This window comes from Microplitis demolitor, chromosome 8 (genome assembly GCF_026212275.2).
Source record: "Microplitis demolitor isolate Queensland-Clemson2020A chromosome 8, iyMicDemo2.1a, whole genome shotgun sequence".
In the NCBI taxonomy this organism is placed as follows: domain Eukaryota; kingdom Metazoa; phylum Arthropoda; class Insecta; order Hymenoptera; family Braconidae; genus Microplitis; species Microplitis demolitor.
In genome coordinates this window covers 15124964-15144985 of record NC_068552.1, presented here as the reverse complement: position 1 = coordinate 15144985, position 20022 = coordinate 15124964, and the positions used below count along the sequence as shown (strand labels likewise).

At 30.7% G+C, this 20022-nt stretch overlaps 1 protein-coding gene across 1 annotated transcript; it reads right to left on the bottom strand.

Annotated features, from left to right (window-relative positions):
• Positions 1–3550: 3550 nt before the first annotated feature.
• LOC103573318 (dynein axonemal intermediate chain 3-like) lies at positions 3551–8522 on the bottom strand. Its single transcript, XM_053741576.1, has 13 exons — positions 8510–8522; positions 8340–8410; positions 8038–8274; positions 7780–7977; positions 7190–7507; positions 6863–7111; positions 6593–6751; positions 6190–6524; positions 5251–5859; positions 4729–5056; positions 4357–4524; positions 3802–4290; positions 3551–3706 (listed from the first exon to the last, which is right to left on the bottom strand). Exons 1-13 carry the CDS (start codon positions 8520–8522, stop codon positions 3551–3553), a joined length of 3330 nt encoding a protein of 1109 aa, XP_053597551.1.
• Positions 8523–20022: the final 11500 nt, after the last annotated feature.

Here is a 20022-nt window from a genome sequence, read left to right as displayed (position 1 = left end):
TATCTGGTTTCTTTTTTTATACTCTATGAAATATTTAATTTTCTAAAAGCGTAATAAAAATTATTGCAGAAATTCAAGTTTAAAAAACCTAAGCATTGAGTGAAAAATATTTTTTAAGATTCAAGAGCTTATTTTTCAAAGTATTTTAGTACCAACCACTTGAGTATTCTAATCAATTATTTGAAATCTAAAATTAATTATCAGAAGGAAAAAATTTTTTTATTTCATTGATTAAAGCAGGAAAAAATAAAACTAATTTAATAACTCTTGAAATAAATAAACTTTTAAAAATAATTTCTATTGATCTTAAAAAAAATAAAATTAGAAGAATTTTATTTTTTACCGAATACTTGACCAAGTAAACTGAAATAACTTTGATAAAATCAAGCAATATTGTTTGAATTTCCTCTGTTATGAAATCCCGAGTAAGTCTCGTATCGACAGCTGTGGTCCAGATCCACCATCACTACCACGACTAACATGACTACGTCACTACCTAGTTTAAAGTAAGAAGACGAGGTTTAAGGTTCCGATATCTAAGCGCGAACCTTAAAGTTTCTTAGAGTAGAGTATACAGTAGAGTTTGTTCTGTCAGGCGCCTGAGGTCTCACCATCCCTTAACTTGTCTGGACGATACGAGCGAGATTTCACGAGCTGGTCACCACTTGCTCCAAACGATTATTACTGTCCGACCTTCCGTGTTACTCTCCGGTGAACTTGGTTGGCTTCGTACTCAGAGCTTTTGGACTCTGGTGCTTTCAATGTTACAACACTGGATACTGCTACATCTCGTTGTTCCAAACTTCTTAGGTTCCTTCACAATTCTCCTGCTGCTCTCTTTGCATAAATTCACAGTTATCTTGTTTTAACACTCAGTCACGTATTGTCCGACATGTAACCCATAACAATAATAATATTGTAATTGCCGATGATGACGTATGACAGCCATTTTTGCTCGGGACTTTTATTAAATAATATTTTTTGAGATGATGAATGATAATAAATTTTTATCATCAATTGTGTCCAATAAAGAAAATAGTGTAAATTGATTACGGTAGAACGTGATAGGATACAATAGGGAGACATGTGTAGTTGATGAGTTGTAACGAACTGACGTCAAAGACATCCTGTGGACAATTTTCGTAAGGGTGAACTTTGTTTTGTTTCACGAACTACGTCAGCTTTGGCCAATAAACGAGGGCGAAAAAAAAACTTTTGCTCGCATTAGAGTGGTCAGATGGTAGAGGTGAATGTGGTTAGAGAACCCAAGACTTCCCAAACGATCAGAAAGATACATAAGAATGCGACTATACTGCAGAAGAGAGATTGTGTGCCGAGTTTCCAACTTGAGCAATAATACTCCACAGTCTGCTGCAATGGTCAAAGCCAGTTATATGCTTGAATAAAATTCATATCGTATCGCTACACGTACGATATTTTTTTTTACATTTTTATGTTTGTTATTTTTTTTATTTATTACTAGCAATAATAATGAATTAGGAATAAAACCAGAAATTTCTTTTTTTTTTTTTTTACTTTATTCTGCACGACGTGGAATAAAATAATATTCAATTATTTATTGTCTTATTGCTTACAAGTTTTATTCCTTTAGTTACATTTGTAAATATGAATAATTTTTTTCATATAAAATTCGGTGAAAATTTTATTTAGTATTTCATTAAGTTAAATTATGTTAATTATTTTTTTAAAGTTATCACCATTAAAATTGTAAACATCAAGTTAAAGAGTTAGCTTATTCACTCAACATAAAATACATAATTTAAATACTTTTTACACTGCGTAAAAAAATACCAAGTCACAGAGTCAAGTAAAAAAAAAAATATGAATGTTTTTGATGACTTAAATTTTATCTTGAATTTTAGATTTATGTAATGAGACTGTCACGAACATATTATATATATATATATATATATATATATATATATATATATATATATATATATATATATATATATATATATATATATATATATATATGTATAAGTTAACATTTTCATTGAAAGATGAATGATATTGTGCGGAGTATAATATCAATATCGTCTTGTAAAATAATTGAACCATAAATGACAGGGTAAATTTTCAAATTGATTGGACGTCATTTCTTCATTGTTTTATTCAGTGCGATTAAATTAACGACTGAAGGTAGTACAATGGCATTGAAAGCCTTTTAACGTTTTCTGTCAAAGCTTTGTGTGTACTGAGTAATAATGAAGAAAAGCCAATGATATTGAATAATAGGTATCGATGTGCCAAAATTAAAAAAAAAATTACATAAAAAAAATATTATAAAATAACTCTCGATGACTCGAACTTCAAGGGAAGTGATAAAAACTTCGATTTAACGAGTTTTCGACTTAACAAAATTTTCGAAATTTGCAAGTAGATTAGACCAAAAATTAAAAAAACAATTGATTTCTGTTATATAAAACATAAAGTAATAAAGCAAGTTGTTAATTTTTGTTTAGCACTTATGATTTCTAGATACGAACTGATTAACAGTCAACAACTTTGCAAAAAAATAACAGAGAGAAAATATACATTACAAACAAGAATATAAGAAGCATTGAACATTCCTACAGGAATTTCGATTTGATTGCTATAAACTTTGAAAGTTCGGAAAAAAACGTCTTTATATTTTACTAACTTCAACTTATAGAGTTTCACTTTTAAAATTCGGGTTATAGAGTATAAATATGCCTTATCGATACTGGAAGGGAAACGATACTAAGTTCGAGTTACAGTCTAAATAATTCGAGTTATCGTGTATTTAAGAGCTCAGCGGGAGGGAATACAAATTTTTTTTCGAGTTACTGAGGATTTCGACTTAACAAAGTTCGAGTTATCGAGAGTCCACTGTAGTAAATTTCAGATATTATAATACAAGTGGATATAACCCAATACTTTGACATTTTTAAAAAACTAATAAATTATTTATAATACACGAAAATTTTTATGTAAACTATTATTGTATTATTTTAACGTGATTGTTTGTTCAGGCGTGTAGAATAATGGGAATGTTAAACGAGTTAAACTAAAAAAATATAAAAGAAACCACATAGCCGTATAATTTGAAATCGCAAATTCATTAACCTCGCGGCTATAAACTTTTTAATCAGGTTTTCATAATGAAAAATCACCTAGTATAACCAATTTATCGACGTGGTTTTATCCACATCCTTTCATAGCACACACTAACCTATTTTTTATGTCTTTAATTCAATATTAAATTCAATTTTCTTCTTTTTTATCTCAATTCATTTATTGGTCGTCAAATCAATTCAATCTTCTTTCTTTTTCTCAAAGGAACAAAAACAAAAAAATAAAGTTATACTTTAATTTACTGATCTGTTGGATCAGTTATCGTCAAAAGACAGATGTTCTAGTAAATTGTCACTTTGTAAAATAAATTAAATTTGCATCGTTAAAAGTGTCTCTCAATTATCACCATTTTGTTTTCCTCTTGTCGATAAAATACAGAGAGTTAACTTTGTTTCTTTTAGTGTACTTTTTTTTTACTTTTACGTTATCCTCAATTACCTATGTCGCGTTTCTGTGCCTCCATCAAGGTCTTCTGCCAATCGAAAGAATCATCTGACATCCTTGCATGATTTTGCCGCATAATTTCCAAATCCACAGTAACTTGTTGGAAGTTATGTATAATCTGTTGAAGATTGTCTGGCGTAGCCTAAAATAGCGATGTGAACAATGTAAAGTTAGTTTATGCATATACGTCTAGTTGAGAGTACTGAAAGTGCTTTACCATCATCATCACAAACTTACCAAAGTCGAATTGGTCTTTGAGGAATGAATAAAGGAGGTTTTCGTTGTAACATTACTAGTTATCGTAGTAGTAGTAGTAGTAGTAGCAGTAGTAGTAGTAGTAGTAGAAGTAGTAGAAGTAGTGGTGCTAGTGGTCGTAGTAGTTTTCCTGACACCCTTACTGTCCTTGTGATCGAGTTTCTTCGTCTTTATGGTCTCTATTTTAGTGGTCACGTTGGCGTGGTTGTAGCCATAGCCGTAGTCGTAGTTCCGTTCCGGAAAAAGGAAGGCCACTGTGTCCTCGAATATCCGGTCTTGCTGCTGCATCATATCACGAATTTTTTCCTTTTTTTTTAGTCCTTCCTGTCGTAGCTTCAGTACCGGTTCACGACGTTTCTCTAGTTCCTCAGGACGGAGTCCCTTCTTTGCTAAAATTACTCGTTGCATACGTTTTGATTCCATTGTCTTCCAATTGTTTTGTGCTTCCTTAATAAATTGTTTCGTACGTTTCTGTTGAATAATTAAAATACTTTTAAATAAAAAAATTCTATAGAAAACTTTATTTTCTGTACATACTGGTTTGGATTTAATCGTTTCATTGATTTTAGTCACTTGACAATTTTTGTCGACAGTCTCAATAACTTTTTGTCCAGCATGTCCTTCAGACTGATTGTTCATTTTTCCGATACTCTTGTCGTCATTCTTGTCTATCCAAGACTGAGTATATTGTCTTGTTAATTCTATCTGCAATATTCAAGAGTATATAAACAAGGGGAATTTAACTTGAGAATTTGTCGTACTCTGTTGTTTAGAGTAGTATTGTGGTAGCAGAGAGTACACACAAGTCGACTGTCTACCGTTTAAGCAAAGGTATGTGTCTACTTGTAAAGAAAAAAATGCTCAATGTGTATTCGCTGGAATTCTCTGTGAATACTGAATGTAACTTACTCTGTTGACCTCACGGTCCACGAATGCCCTCATCCACTCGACATTACCCTCCTCGAAGACTGAAAAGTCCGGTGGTACTGTGAAGACCCGCATCGTGCCATTAACATCACAAAAAGCTACACACTGGTCAGCAGCACCAGTACCAGCGGTTTTAAACGTTCTAGTGAACTCGTGTGGGTAAATTCCCGTTATGATCTGACCCGAGAGACTTTGTGTGAAGCAAGCTTCGTTACTTTTGACCATCAAGTCCCAGAATTCAATGGTACCGTCTGCACGTGCCAGTATAAAGACCGTTGAGCGACAAGTGTACCACGAGCACGCGGTGTATCTATATTTCAAATGGCAACAATTTTATCTAATCAGTACTATCTGCACGAGTACACTTATAAAATACTTTCAAGTATATACTTGGATTAGGAAAAGATAAAAGAAAAAAAATAAATGAAAGAAAAATCAAAAGAAGAAGAAGAAGAAAAAGAAAAAGAAGAAGTAGAAGAAGAGTAAGTGATTTTATTTTTCTACCTTATCGTAGATCTCCTGAAAAAAATAGGTTCATCAAAATCCTCACGCCAAATGGCAAAGCTTTTTCCACCAATGGTTAATACGATATCATCAAGATAGCCAGATCTTATTGAATGAGTGACGGGTCCATCATGAATGCCTTCACTTCGCCAGATCCATCGTACAGATTCACGGTTTATCTCTAAGCCTGTGACAAAATCAAAACCATCCCATGTGATACGGCCTACGTCACCATCTAGTGTACCCACGAGGATTATTCTCTGCATTTCTGATGTTCCTGTTGGTTTTTCTATCACGGATTTGTAATATCTTGGTACTCCAATATTATCGGCGTTGTCGGGACTCAAGCCGATTGGAAATGGCTCAACTTCAACTCGCTGGATTTGCGGAATGTAAAAGCTGATTGTGGTGATGACAACAACACGTGAACACTCTGTGTTGAGTTTAGTTTTTTCAACAGCAAGCATATACGTTGGACTGAATAGACCGTCGTGTATTTTTAGAGGCGATATCGATCGTACAAGTGCTTGTTGAGGTTTTTTACTTTTTTTAATTTTATTTTTTTGCTTGGACACAATACCTAGATTTAGTTCAATATCTTCACCCACTCTACAATAACAGAAAAATAATATATAAGGTATCTTCCTTTTTAAAATCATACCTCAATTACACTTGAAAATTGCACTTCAAAGTTGAATAGAAAGGTAATGCGAGCGATCCACTGGCTACAGTTTGAGATAAAGTTTTATGGAACCAAGTTGAGAAGAAAAAATAAAAAAAAGATAAAGTAACGAGAAAAAATAAAAAAAAATATAAAACTTGTGAGGTAAAAAAGAAGAAATCAATGTGAGATAAGAAAAGCGGCGGAAACAAAAAAAGTTATTGCGGGATTTAGAGAGAAGAATCAATTGGGGGATATGAGGAAATGAAGTTGCCGACCTCAGATCCCAGAAGGCGACAGTGCCGTCTTCACTGGATGTCACAAACTGCCAGCCGAGTTCTTCAACGTCGGAGTTTTCTTCCAACTCAACCAACTTTCCATTCTCGTTGAGCTTACTGTAACTCGCCAGCCAGATTATCTGAGTTATAGCACTGGTCTGGCTGTTTCTAATCGAGGACATTGCCGTAGGATAAATCATCGTCGGACTGGTTGTCTCTTTCATCCAGTTCATCAGATTTTTCATCGTCATGCGATACTTTATTTGTGTATCGTCGTCACTAACTAAATTTTGTTTCAAGCGTTCAATTTGGTCTGAAATTGACCAAATTGCTATCTAAAATTAATTTTAAATATGATATTATATGAGAACTCTCTGAAACAATTTAAATAAATTGAACAAACCTGGCCATTTGAGCAACCTCCAATAATGACATTCCCATCGAGTGGTCTAATAGAAACAGCGGTCACTTCACGATGAGACTTGAGAATAAACTTTGGCACAAGGCAGTCATCCAAAGACCACAAGAGAACTTGGTTATCTTCATGGCATGCTCGTAAGATCTCAAAAGATAAATAAACTGCTTTCAATTTTGTTTATTCAGTAGAACGTTAAACTTAAGTATATTACTAATGCATTTTAAGCTGATTGATTTTATTTTAAATTAAAAATACATTATTGTCTTGATGTCGTTCCACAGTGCTCTGGCTTTTTGAATGTGTTGCATAAGCAGCTACAACAATGTTGCTTATCAATGGATGCCAGCAAAGGTCACTGATAACTTTGTTTCCGGTCAATTTAATATCGCAGTAACTTTGGTACTCAGTGAAAGCTAGAGAGGCTGGTACTTGGGTATCACACTCATCCTGCACTAAATTCCTGCAATCGTCTGCATGTAAATCCCAAGTGGCATTCCAAAAAACCTGTCAAGTATTAATGCCAGTAATTTTAATTAAATTTAATGATTTAAATTGTGGTATAAAAAATAACTAAAGGTTTACTTGTTCGCATGTAAACTCAGTGTAACGTTCAAGAAATTTTCTAGTAGCTCGTTTCAGCTCTTGATTGTAAGCCGCTGTATTGATCGGTTTGTAGTCATACGAGTACTGAAACCACGAGTTTATGGGAGTCCACGTTGTCGTCTGCACCACGTTGTCACTAGTCACTGGATTAGCTTGGTTACCTCGTGAAACCAGTCTTCGAGATACGTTGTTAAAGTTTTGTCTTGTAGCCACGAGCTCTACATAACCGTCTCTCTGTTCTTCAGCGTTGCGGCTTACCAATTTTCTCAAAGAGCTTCCGCTTTTTGATTTTTTTATCTTACAAGTAATTATTTTATCACATTTATTAATTACTCCTACACAGAAAATAAAGTTATCTTGAGTCGAGAAAATATTTTTGAGGACAAACGTTTTCGGGAACAAAGTCAAGATTTTTTTGAGCCAAAAGAATTTGTCTTGGTCAGAGGAGACTTCCACTTTATCCAAAATTGAGGTTTTCAAAAAAAATTTTCTTGAATCAAGAATATTTACTTTCAGTCAACAACTTTTTTTTCTGTGTATAAGTATCTACAAAAATTTTATTTATTTACTTCTATTTCATAAAAAGGTCGGGAATTTTTTACAATAGTTTCATCAATTTCTCCACCACTTCCTAAATCTCTCCAATAACGAGCAGTTTTATAAATATAATTTTTTACACGATTTTCATTTTCGGTTCTCGAGGCTTCAATTTGATGTATGACAAGATCTCGACTAGACTCAGAAAGGCACATTATAAATTTCCCATACTTATTATTATCATTATCATCATCATCAATATCGTTTTTATGATCTTCATTGTTACTAACATTTAAATTACCCGATACATAACCGATAAGAATATTTTCATCCGGATACTTAAATATTTTATCGCGTATTGGAAAAAATTCACTGCTGTCACAGTGTAGATCCAGATTGTCTTCAATTACTTCTTTCTTAACAAACTTCCATGGATATTCAGTTGACACATTTTCACCAATTTCACAACCGATTATTTTCTGGGTCAACCGTGATAATTTAATTTCCACCATTCCTACATTATCACTCTAATTTAAATAAAAAAACAACTTTAATAAATTTAAATAAACTTGCCATTATTTAAATTTTTTACCTCTTTACTGTTTAAATTATCTTCTAACTCGTCAATTTGTTCTTCAACAGAGTAACGCTCTACTTTATTATCTATTAGTAAAGTAAAAAAAAAAAAAAAGCGAAAAAATGAATGAATGCGATAATAGAAGTAAGCATTCCTTTTAACATTGAATAAAATAATTTAAATACCTTCTTGAAACATTTGATCCTGATGATCCCGCGTAAAGTACTCTGCGAACGTGCATGCATAAAAATAAACGTTTATAAAAAAGTCATCAAAAGTAGTGAGTAAAAAGTTACTCACTTGAAATTTTTCCCGTCCTCTCCATCGTCATACACTCGATGCAAGCGGATTTTGTATGGTACTCGGTTATTTCAAGCTCTCTATAGTAGATGCATTTGCACACACAACCGTTTGTTTGTCAATGTTCGTTTCTGCTGTAAAGAGACTCGCTAGCTCATCCAACAGCGCCATTAACCAATCAAGTGTGTTGGAAAATCCGATGTAAATAAAAATAATAATAATAATTTAAACAAAAAGTGTTAATAAAAAATTCAAGATTATCACTAACAGACAACGCAATAAATCTCACTGTACGAATAACGTGTCAATGTTTATTGGAAAATTGATAAATGTGTGTCGGGTGTAAATGAAAAAATAATAGTAACGTTGTTTGATTTAAAACTCAAGTGACATTCGTTTCATTTGTTTAATGTTCATGTAGTAAATTATTTGAAACTAAATTCATTTCATTTTCCAACAATCTATTATGTCAATTGAGAGAATACATAATACTGAAGGTAAAGTAATCGAATGAAAACTTTTAAATCCTTTAGTGGAATGAATTATTTTTAATTACATATTTTTAGATTTAACTCATTCAATTGTCTGCGGCATTTACAATGACAATATTCATTTTGTATGGCTATGATAAAATCACGTTGATTAATGAGAATTTAATTTTCTTTTGTCATCATTTTCTATTAAGGTACATAAATTTAATTAATTTAAATTAAATTAAATGAATATACGGCTGGCGGTGGATTAATATAATGACGAGAAGTACAAAGTTCAAATAAAATAAAAGTTGAATTAATTTAAGTAAAAAATTCGCTATTTTGTGGAAACAAAGCTACCGTCTGTTCGGTATTTATTGAAATGAAGATAAAATTAAATAACCAGTGTAATAAAAAACTTTATTTTTAATAAATAATTTAATTTATTTTTTATTACTTTAAAAGAATTTAATATTCTTCTTGAAATATAGTTTAACTTCATTACTTACCATATTGAAAGTTACTTTAAACTTGGCGCGATAACGTTAGTGAGAAAAAAAAATTGAAGAATAAGAAGTGAAATAGTAAAAAGTTAATGTATATGAAAAATTTTTTGAATAATTTAAAAGATACCCGTGTTACATATTCAACTTGTTTCAATAACCCAAGATGTGGTTGATAATACAATAACGTCTTATTTTATCACCATTTTATTTTTATCCGTGGAAAGAATGTTTTATTTAATTTATTATTATTTTTTCATTTTGAGTAAGAATAGTTTAAATAAATAAAAGATATACTCAAACAAAGACGAATGCGAATAAGAAAAAGAAAAAAAAAATATGGAAGTAGTAAAAAAGAGAATAACCGAGCAAGTTTTTGTGTGTATCTCGGAGCTTCTGACGGAGCACAATGGATTAAGATGTTGTGGTCTACATCTACAAAGCAGGAATAAAATTTGCAAGAAAGGTGGAGCAAGAACAGCGCTGGCAACAGCAACACACAGGCTTGTTGCACATTGTATGATATATGACACTATAAGTATTATATACACATGCAGATTTTTACTTTTTTACAGTATGCATTTTACACAAAATATCTGTCATAATACTAAAAGTAATATTTACCTGTTGATGCATTAAAGATAATTTATTCCTGTTTGTATTTCTTAGGGTCTTTTGTATTTTATATTTCATATTATATATAAAGTTTGTAGAGAGATAGATAGAGAAAAAGCACTTGTGGTTATCGTAATCCGAAGAGGAAAGTACTCCAGAGAACGATATGCTAGAGCTTGGTATAAAACCTCCGGAGACGTGAGTAGGATTGGCGTTCGACCTCTGAGGGACACACATCTACGTTGACGATGCGCTCGGGCATCATACAGTACCCCCTTTTGCTGCTATGGCTATTGCTATTGTACAGCAATTGCTGCTGGTGTTGCATGTGCTATGTTTGTATTCTACAGGAACTCCTAGGAGATAGCAACTTTGTTACATACTATTGTGGAAAAATATCTTAAGGGAATACAGCTTTTTGCTGGTAGATGAACGTGCGAAAGTACGATTCTTCATGTGTATTTACGTGCAATTTATAAATTTTACTTTATGAGTTAGTCTATGGATAAAATAAAAACAAGTATATAATAGATATTATTGAGAGATTTATGGTAATTTCTCATACGAGAAAAGAATGAAAAAATTTAGAAAGCGTTCGCAACTTGGTTTTTAAAATAGTTTGGGTCCAGCCTAAACTCAAATATTTTATAGGACTTTGGGGAGGCCGAAAAAAAACCAATTGGAGAAAAATCTTTTGAATAATTTTTTGTAGCTTATTTTTTAGTAATGAATTGATGAAATTCACTGCCAATTAGTGCTGGAGTAATAGTGGCTATCCTCTGATTTGCAGTGAATTTCACTAATTCATCTTTAAAGAGTAAGGAATTTTATTTTGTTACTGATTTTTTTTTATTTAGCATATATACTAAGAGAATTTATTTTATGCAATAGTCGAATCGGTTTTAGTTCAAGTCGATGTTTATTAATATTTAATAAACTAGTATCTATAAATAATTAATATATTTCGAGCAAGAGTATGTTCATAAAATATTAATACGGCTATAGATTTTCTTAGAATATTCATGTTTGGATGCAAATACTTGTCTTTAAAATTTAAATACTCATATTTATATTTATATTTATATAATAGTTACAGCTTCGTATATTTTGAAACTATTCGTATATTTTGAAACTTCTGCTTTTAATTTAATTAGTCAAATATATTTTATTTACTCAAACACTCTTTCGGTGATTCTCAAAACTTTTATTAATTTTTTTTTATTTCTCTCACTGTCGTCAATACATAAAAAAAAAAAAAATTATGTCATAATATTTGACTTTATCAATAAAATAGAAATGAAGCATCTGTGATCTGAATGAATGAAGAATTAAAATGATCTATGATGAAAACTATTAGTAGTTAACAAAATAAAGTCGGTAATTAACTGACTAATTAAAATTAAATTTAATAATTATTTTTTGTCGAACATTGTGAAAATGACATGCAATTTAGAAGGTTCTGAAAGGATCAGTGATAACGAAAATGGCGGGAGAAGAGGCAGCGCAAAAGATTGCAGCAGGAAAAATATTGGATAAACGGGGATTGTTGGAGCACTCTCTGCAGTAGCAATAGGATAGGGCGGATCGAGTCTGTGAGAACGGGGTGCGGCTGGTGTGACGCCACCAGAAGCCAGATAAATCTTGCTTCGACGGTAAATAACACGCTAAAACACTGAATGCCGAAGAGAGAGACCGAGAGATGAAGTAAAAAATAGAGCTAAAGAAATGTACTGGTCCAGGGTTTGGAAGCCGCTGCAGCAACCACTCCAAGTAGCTCTTACTCTCTTTTGTATGGCTACTTTTTCACGGTGAATGTGCGGGATATATAACTTTTTTCACACACAAACATGTTCATATATATTTTTTATTCTCAATATACGTCGCTCTTGGCCGGTATATATAGAATACACAGAGTATAAATCGTTTGCGCGCTGCGTGAGTGATTTTATAATTTTTTTTTTCTATTTATTTTGATTTTCGACGGTAATGCTTTTTTGTTTTATCTTTTTATTGTACTTTTGGGCTGTCTATCTGATGTCGTTTATCCTTGTCAGCATGTCAATCAATGACGGCGTTTGTCCTATATGATTCGTTTATCCGCGAACCGGCTACTGTATACACTACACTAGGGTATGATGGATACAAGCGAGGAGATGATCAAGAGATGCGATATATTTTTTATACGGTCATGATCTATTGTTTTTGTTGATTAAAGCCAACGAAATATACTTGCTTTTATATTTTTTTTCCATTAAATTATTTTGAATATTCATTTCAACTATCAAAATTATAATAATTCCGCCACAATATAAACTTTTATAAAGTATTTATGATACAACCAAGAGTAGTTTTCCTTTATAATCTCAAGCATTTTAATCCCTAGTCTCATATATTACATAGTATTTTATTTATAAATAATGCAGATTAACACAAAATAGAAATCTTGAAGAAATAATTTATTTGTGTAATGACTCTAGTAGAATTTATTCATTAACACTTATGAATAATTTTTTTAATTATTTATCACATAAGATTTTATTTATTACTGTTCAATTTATTGCAACTTGTTGTAACAAATGGAAAAAAAATATTGGACATAAATCAAGCTGAGTTGAGTCCATTAGGGTGGCCCAAAAAATCGACTATTTTTTTTTTTTCGAGTCTCTTATGAAAATTTGTTGGTTTACGATGTTTTAAGAAGCCTCTCCAAAAATCGACTGGATAAAAAATTTACAAGAGATCGCTCACGAATTTTGAAAATATCAAAAATAATTGAAATTCGGATTTTTTACTTCTAAATTTTTTCTTTCTCGTGGCAGCAATAGTTTATGTTTGGAAATTAATGCCTATGCTGAAAATTTGAGCCCAAAATTCGAATATTTAAACGGCGCTCAAAAATTTTGAATATTAACTGATAATATGTGACTGATACTTTTGAATTAGTTTATATATTTTTTTATAACTCAATTACTGTCGTTATTCAATCAGTGGTATACTTGGGACTGTTTATGCAGTGAATATTCACTGATTCATTTTAAGAGAGTTGAATAAGCGAAAAAACCTAAAAATTGAATTAAAAAACAAAAAAGTATGTAAATAACTTATTATTTCTATTTTTCGGGTCATATTTTCATTCATTGTGATGCAAATTGATAATGAAAAAATCGAAAAGCTTCATCATTAATATTCAAGGGTCGCTCGAAAATGTCCAAAAGACAGCACTAGGAAACATTCAAAATTCTAGAGCGAGGTTTAAATATTTAAATTTTGGGCTTATATTTTCAGCATAGTTATGATTTCACAAATATAAACTATTGCTGCCACGAGAACGAAAAAAATTTGAAATAAAAATTCAAATTTCGATAATTTTTTATATTTTCAAAATTCATGAGTGACCTCATGAAAATTTTTTATTGAACTGATTTTTGAAGAGGCTTCTTAAAACATCGTAAACCAAAAAATTTTCATAAGACTCGAAAAAAAAAAAAAAATAGTCAGTTTTTTGGGCCACCCTAGAGTCCATGAACAGTCTTGACAAAACATAAAGACCCGCTGTGTTAAGTGTTGCGAGGACCCTCGAAAATGAAAGCTTTACAACAAGGCACTTGTTTGCACGTGGTTTGTATCAAGTAACTGAATGCTGCTCCACAACCGATTACTTATTAGTGTCCGGCTGTGTCCAGGATTGAGTTAACGAGAATGCCGAGGATCCGCTGGCTAGATACCAGAGGGGGTATCTAGTAGGTTAAAGGGCGCTAGGATCACTGTATACGATAGAAACACAGAGAGATGTCACTGTGATTAGAGCATGGCTAGCAGATGGATGGACGGACGCTTGGTTAATTTTCAATTATCCAAGAGAGGCCGAGGGCTAGTAACAGAAACGCGAGCGGGTTACCGCGATGCTGTGGATCAGCCGCAAACCCTTCTCGGTCGAGCAATTTCCGTCTACGTCCTATTGCTACCATCGCAGTTGCTGCTGCTATTCAATTGCTGGCTATATCTATACATATATGCTGCTCTGGCTATTAATGATAGAGAGAGAGAGAGAGAGAGAGAAAATTAAAGAGAGATAATATTGGGTATAGGTGTGACGCATATATGGACACCCTTTCACTCTATGATCCCTCAGCGATTTCTGGATAGCCCTCAGCGACTGATCAACGCCCCATCGATAGTGCACAGTCACGCATATTCTACCGAATTTAATTATTCGCTTAACCTCTGATGGCTTTTTGTTTTATACAAACGAACCAATAGAAAATATCAGCTATATTCCTCATTAAATTTTAAATTATCTGGTGTTATATTTTACAGCCCAAGTTGGGCACTAAACTTTTAATTAAAAATAAATAAATAATTTTTAAAAATTTCATAGAATTATTTTTTGTCGTTTGCGTTGACCTTTTGTATGCTAAGCAGGATGATGATAAAAAAATTTTTATGGAAATAATATTTAAATGTAATTTTAGTTTACTGAGTATATTATATGGTTTGTGTTTACTATACGATAGTGTAGTAAAAAGGGCTATTGAAACAGGAAAGTGGAGTTAAACGAGTGTAAAATAAAATGAAGTAGCCAGTATCGCTTTTTAGTCAACGTCAACGCTGCTCTGGAGAATGAAACGACGTACTAAGGATGATGGTTGGTATAGGTGGTTATAGAGGTTGCGTGTTTGTCCCATGGCGATCGTTTAGACTTGTACATTTCTGTTTTTATAATACCTTTTCTTCAATTTTTTTTTTTTATCATCAATGTTGTTAAATTTTTTTGTTTTACTCCTATTTTTGTATGCTAGTATGGTTATATAATTTTTTTTTATAATCCAATTTTTCATTAATCATTATTAGTTGAAGTGTATAAAGCGGAAGCTGTACGGATCTTTTTATTATGCCTGTCATTAATTTATCACATCTTTCACGGGAAATACGAGACTACTCATCTCGTTAGAAACTTGATGCTTCGTTTCTTAAGCTCCACTTTCATTGTCTTCTCTATTACTCAATTTTTTTTTAAGTTTTTTCATTCTTCATCCTCTTTTTTCTGCTCTGTCGTTCTTATTCAATGAGTTATTATCACGGGATCGTAACTAAATCAATATAACGAAATTTAAACGAGAGTTTGCGTTACCAGCCAACTTAATTGACGTTGAAAGTTGGAAAAAAAAATTGCCGACCTAACTTTATTAAAAGATTTTTCAATTTAAAATACCGAGTGACTTTAAAAAAAAATAATAATTTTTAATATGAAGCGCGTAATTTAAATGCTCATGTTCAAATGAATAAATAAAAAAATTTGAATGAAACTACCGTCCATTATAGTGATTTATTTGTAACTAAATTTAGTGTAAGTGCTATTGATAAGATTTTCTAAGATTAATAGCAAAAGAATCAGGTCAATTTATTGATTCTTTTGAATTATATTGGGTTCCGATATATGAACAAACCAACTCACTGATTAAATTTGAAATTTAATTTGTATACGTCTCATTTTTCTGAAATTATTCTCTGCGATATCGTATTTCAGATACCAATTTATCATACACAGCAAACCGCGGAGACAAATTAAAGTGAGTGCATTGAGAGATAATTTATACGCGAACATAAAGCATAAATACAAATGCATATTTCATTATCACAATATTGAAATAATTAATCAAGTCTAAAAGCGAATACGTTTTTAATTTTAACTTATCTCCAAAAAAATAGAATTTATTTTTTAATTTTTCTACATAATTTATCAAGTACGGTTATGTATATTTAAATTCATGCAAGACAAACTATCTGCTATTGAATTTAAAAGAGTAAATGCCAATAAACAGTTTTAGAAATAAATTTTCAAAAATAATTCAAAGGCATGTGGGATTGTTAAAGTAATACATTGTGATTGAAACCCTTGTAAATTATTTATAGATTTTGATTAATAATTATCAGAATCGATATTGATTATTTATAAATATAAATCTTGATTGATTAATTTAAATAAATTGTTTGTACAATACGATTTTCAGAGCCGTTTAAATAAAAACTATTAACCGAAGATAATTTGTTCTCAAATAAAAAGCAACATTAGCGAGTGGACTGTAGCAAAACCTGATTATTCGATCGAATTCCTGGAGCTAAAAAGTAGATTTAATTATCGGGAGAGGGTTAGAATAATCCGTGTGTATATATATATATATATATATATATATATATATATATATATATATATATATATATATATATATATATGTGGGTTGCCTAGTGTGGATAAGGGGGAAGGTAGAATGTGCAATTAGCTTTTTACTCAATTTGCCATACGCTTGGTAACAACAATGACCTACCGTCTGTTTCAAGCTCCAAGTGCACTTGGGAATTGACATCAAAGTTGAATTCTTGATATAATTAAATGTCATTTAACGGTTGCGTTTATCACACATTTAGTTTATTTTAACTTAACTCATTTTTTGTAATATTTTATTCTTTTCCTCCCTTTACGACACTCCGTCACTCTCACTCTTTTATTTTTACTTTCCACGCCGCGTATCCTCGTGTTTTTACTTTAAAACTAATTTCTGTGGTAGCGCAGTATCGCGTTTTTCCAACCCTCCTAACTACTGTCATTTTGTCGGACTGTTAAGAAAGTTTTAAACTTTTAAACTGTTTTTATATGCTTCGTTACAATTAAACTTATTGCACAAACTTGTTCACTATGTCCAATAAAAAAATTAATTTTGTCTATTAATCTAATCGTTAAGAGTACTCGGTATTATAACATATTTAATATGATTTTTTATTGCTTAATACATTTAAATTTAAACTCAATAATTTCTACTAAATCTATATATTAAAATAATATTAATTATTTATAGCTTTTACACATAATTAATCTAACATGAAATATTTTTAAATTTGTCAAAGAAAATCGATATTTATTAATTTATCTAAAATATGTGAAATATAAAAAAATTAAAACCGTAAATTAATCTACTTTTAGTATTTATAAATAAATAATTAACGTGAGGCAAAAATTAAAATCAATTTTGAGAACAAGTGTTTTATTATCGACTAAATGTTTCGAACACACTTGGTATTCACACCTTTGTGTCGGTGAAATTTTTCAAAAGTTTTTAAAAAAAATAAACATTTGGTATTCAATTTGCGTAGATGCTGCACCATGACATCTTCTCCAGTACTTTTGCTGTCTTTCTTGTTGTCGTTTCACTCTTCACCCATCTCATCGTTCTCTACTCGTTCTTCTTATTCTTCTCTTATTTTTCCGGCAGGCATCTTTTGCACAACAAAGAGTACCAGCGTACTGCTCACTGTGCGGGTAATAGATGTAAAACGTATGCGGTGTTGCCTTATTTATCTTTGCTGAGAGACGACAGTGGCACACCAAAGTACTCCTCTCACTACTCACTACACTATATAATACCAATATATACATATATACTTATACATATATTGCTTACTTTATATACAGACCTTTACCTTTAGCAATACATATATATTGTCATCAGTATTTTTTTTTCTTTGCCTGAAACTTTATATTTTATTTTTCTTTACTTAAAATCACCATTCTGAATCTTAAAATTCCGATTTTATAAAAAATATTCACGAATTTTCTGCGCCATTTATTGTGTCTGTGTACTCAATGTGAATTTGAAATAATTCACGAATAAAATATTACTATTCTAAATGACAAATATTTGAACAGAGGTTTTTTTTTATCTTGTCGATAAAGGGATAGTTCACTTGTAATATTCTCAAGGAGTTAAATGCTAAAATGTGTTGTATGTGATAAATCTGCCAGGTTCTCCCCAGAGCACCGATACAATCCCTCTACCACAACTTCTTGTACTACTAACAATATATATAAATTTTCATCCCATCCACCTTATGCCTTATATCTTATAGCTTGGGTTATGTCGCGTACAGCGTTTTTGGTCGCGTCATCAGATAACCAGAGACAAAACCGCAGCTTGACGAGGACACAATGTTTAGCACTTTAAACTTCATTCTATCTCGTTTGGTGTTGCTATGAACCAGATATAGAATTGTGATATAACGTTGTTTTTAAGACACATGATGAATTTTTGATAAATTTTTATCATTACTACGGCCAGGATTTTTGCTTTAATTTCAAAAATACTGGTCGTATAAAAATTTTTTTTTAGCAAAAGTTGTAGGAAATTTAATTTTATAAAAAAAATGTCTCTTATAATTTTGTCTTAGGACTAATAAAAAATCGTAATTTCGAAATTAAGAGTTTCATAATTATCAAAAATTTGAATTTTTCATTATGAATCTTAATTTTGGAATTATGATGAAAGTATTGGTCGTATGAAAAAATCTAAAGAGACATTTTTTTTAGAAAATCAAATTTTCTACAACTGTTGTTTAAAAACTTTTCTGATAAGACTAATATTTTTGCCGTAATATCAAACATTTGAACCATTAATTTTGAAATCAAGGCAAAAATCTTGTTCCTAATAATCATTACGTATTTAATCATTGAAATAATTAATTTTCTAATTAATATTCATTGAAATTTTTAATAATTTTTTTCGCTTTTAATTATAATTTTAACAAGTAATTATTTTATTAATTAACTTAAAACAATTGAATTTGTTAATAGCTAAATAATATATTGCACTAATTAGATGACAATTTAATGAAAATTGTATGTCTCCGTTACATTTAATGACATTTAACATTATATATTTACAATTCCCAGGGGTTGTAATTCGCTAGACATACCGTATTCATAATACATTGTTTAACTTAATTTTCTATACTTTAGGGTAAACAAGTTACAGCACTTAGTCATTGAATAACTTAAATATATAATTTAAATTGCATAATATTTAATAGTAAACTCAGCAAAACCGTTAACAAATATTATTTATAATATTTAAATTAAAATATTAATTAATGAAGTTCTAAAAGTGGGATTTTACCTATTCCGGATTATAAAAATATTTTATTTTTATTTTTTGTTTTTAATTCAGAGTAACTGCGCGGCTTAAAAATTACAGTTTTACAAAATTTTTTGAATTTATCAATAATAAATGATAAATAAAAAAATTAAAAAAAATAATACATTTTATTATTTTAAATATTTAATTAAAAATTATGTGATAAACTGAAATTATGAATGTTAATATTAATTAATATTTCTTTTAATTTATTATTAAAAAAATAAACTAGGCTAATTTTTAAATAGGACCACTAAATGCGGCTACTAATTTTTTAATCACTTTTTTAAAAATGAATAATTCATTTAACCCTAATCCCGGATCGCTATTTTCAGTACCCGTAGACCTTGAACATGGGTAATTACCGTGCGCCGCTCAATTAACCATGTTATTATGTACTACAAAATCTGAAAAAATTCGTAGATCTTCTTTGGGCTCCTAACTATACAATAGAGTTGCTGCTAGCCTCGTAAATCCCTTTTTCCATAAACATTTTCATTAAAATTCCGAGGCATGTAGGCTGTTTACAATAGAATATTTGAAAATTTATAGACACAAACGACCCTTGTTCAAGGGATTAGGGTTAAATAAATAAAAATAATGAATTGAGAAAATTACTACATAAATACACTGTCAAAATTGGGAGTGAATCCGGATTTTATTTCAATCCGAATTTACTCCCTCGGAGTTCCGGAAAAAAAAAAATAACTCCGCATGCAGACTAAGTAAATAATTTCAAGAAATAATTGATTCATATATTAATAATTAAACTTAAAATATTATGTTTTCAATTTATAAAATGCTTTAGTAACTCACAAAAATATAATTTCATATATATGATACA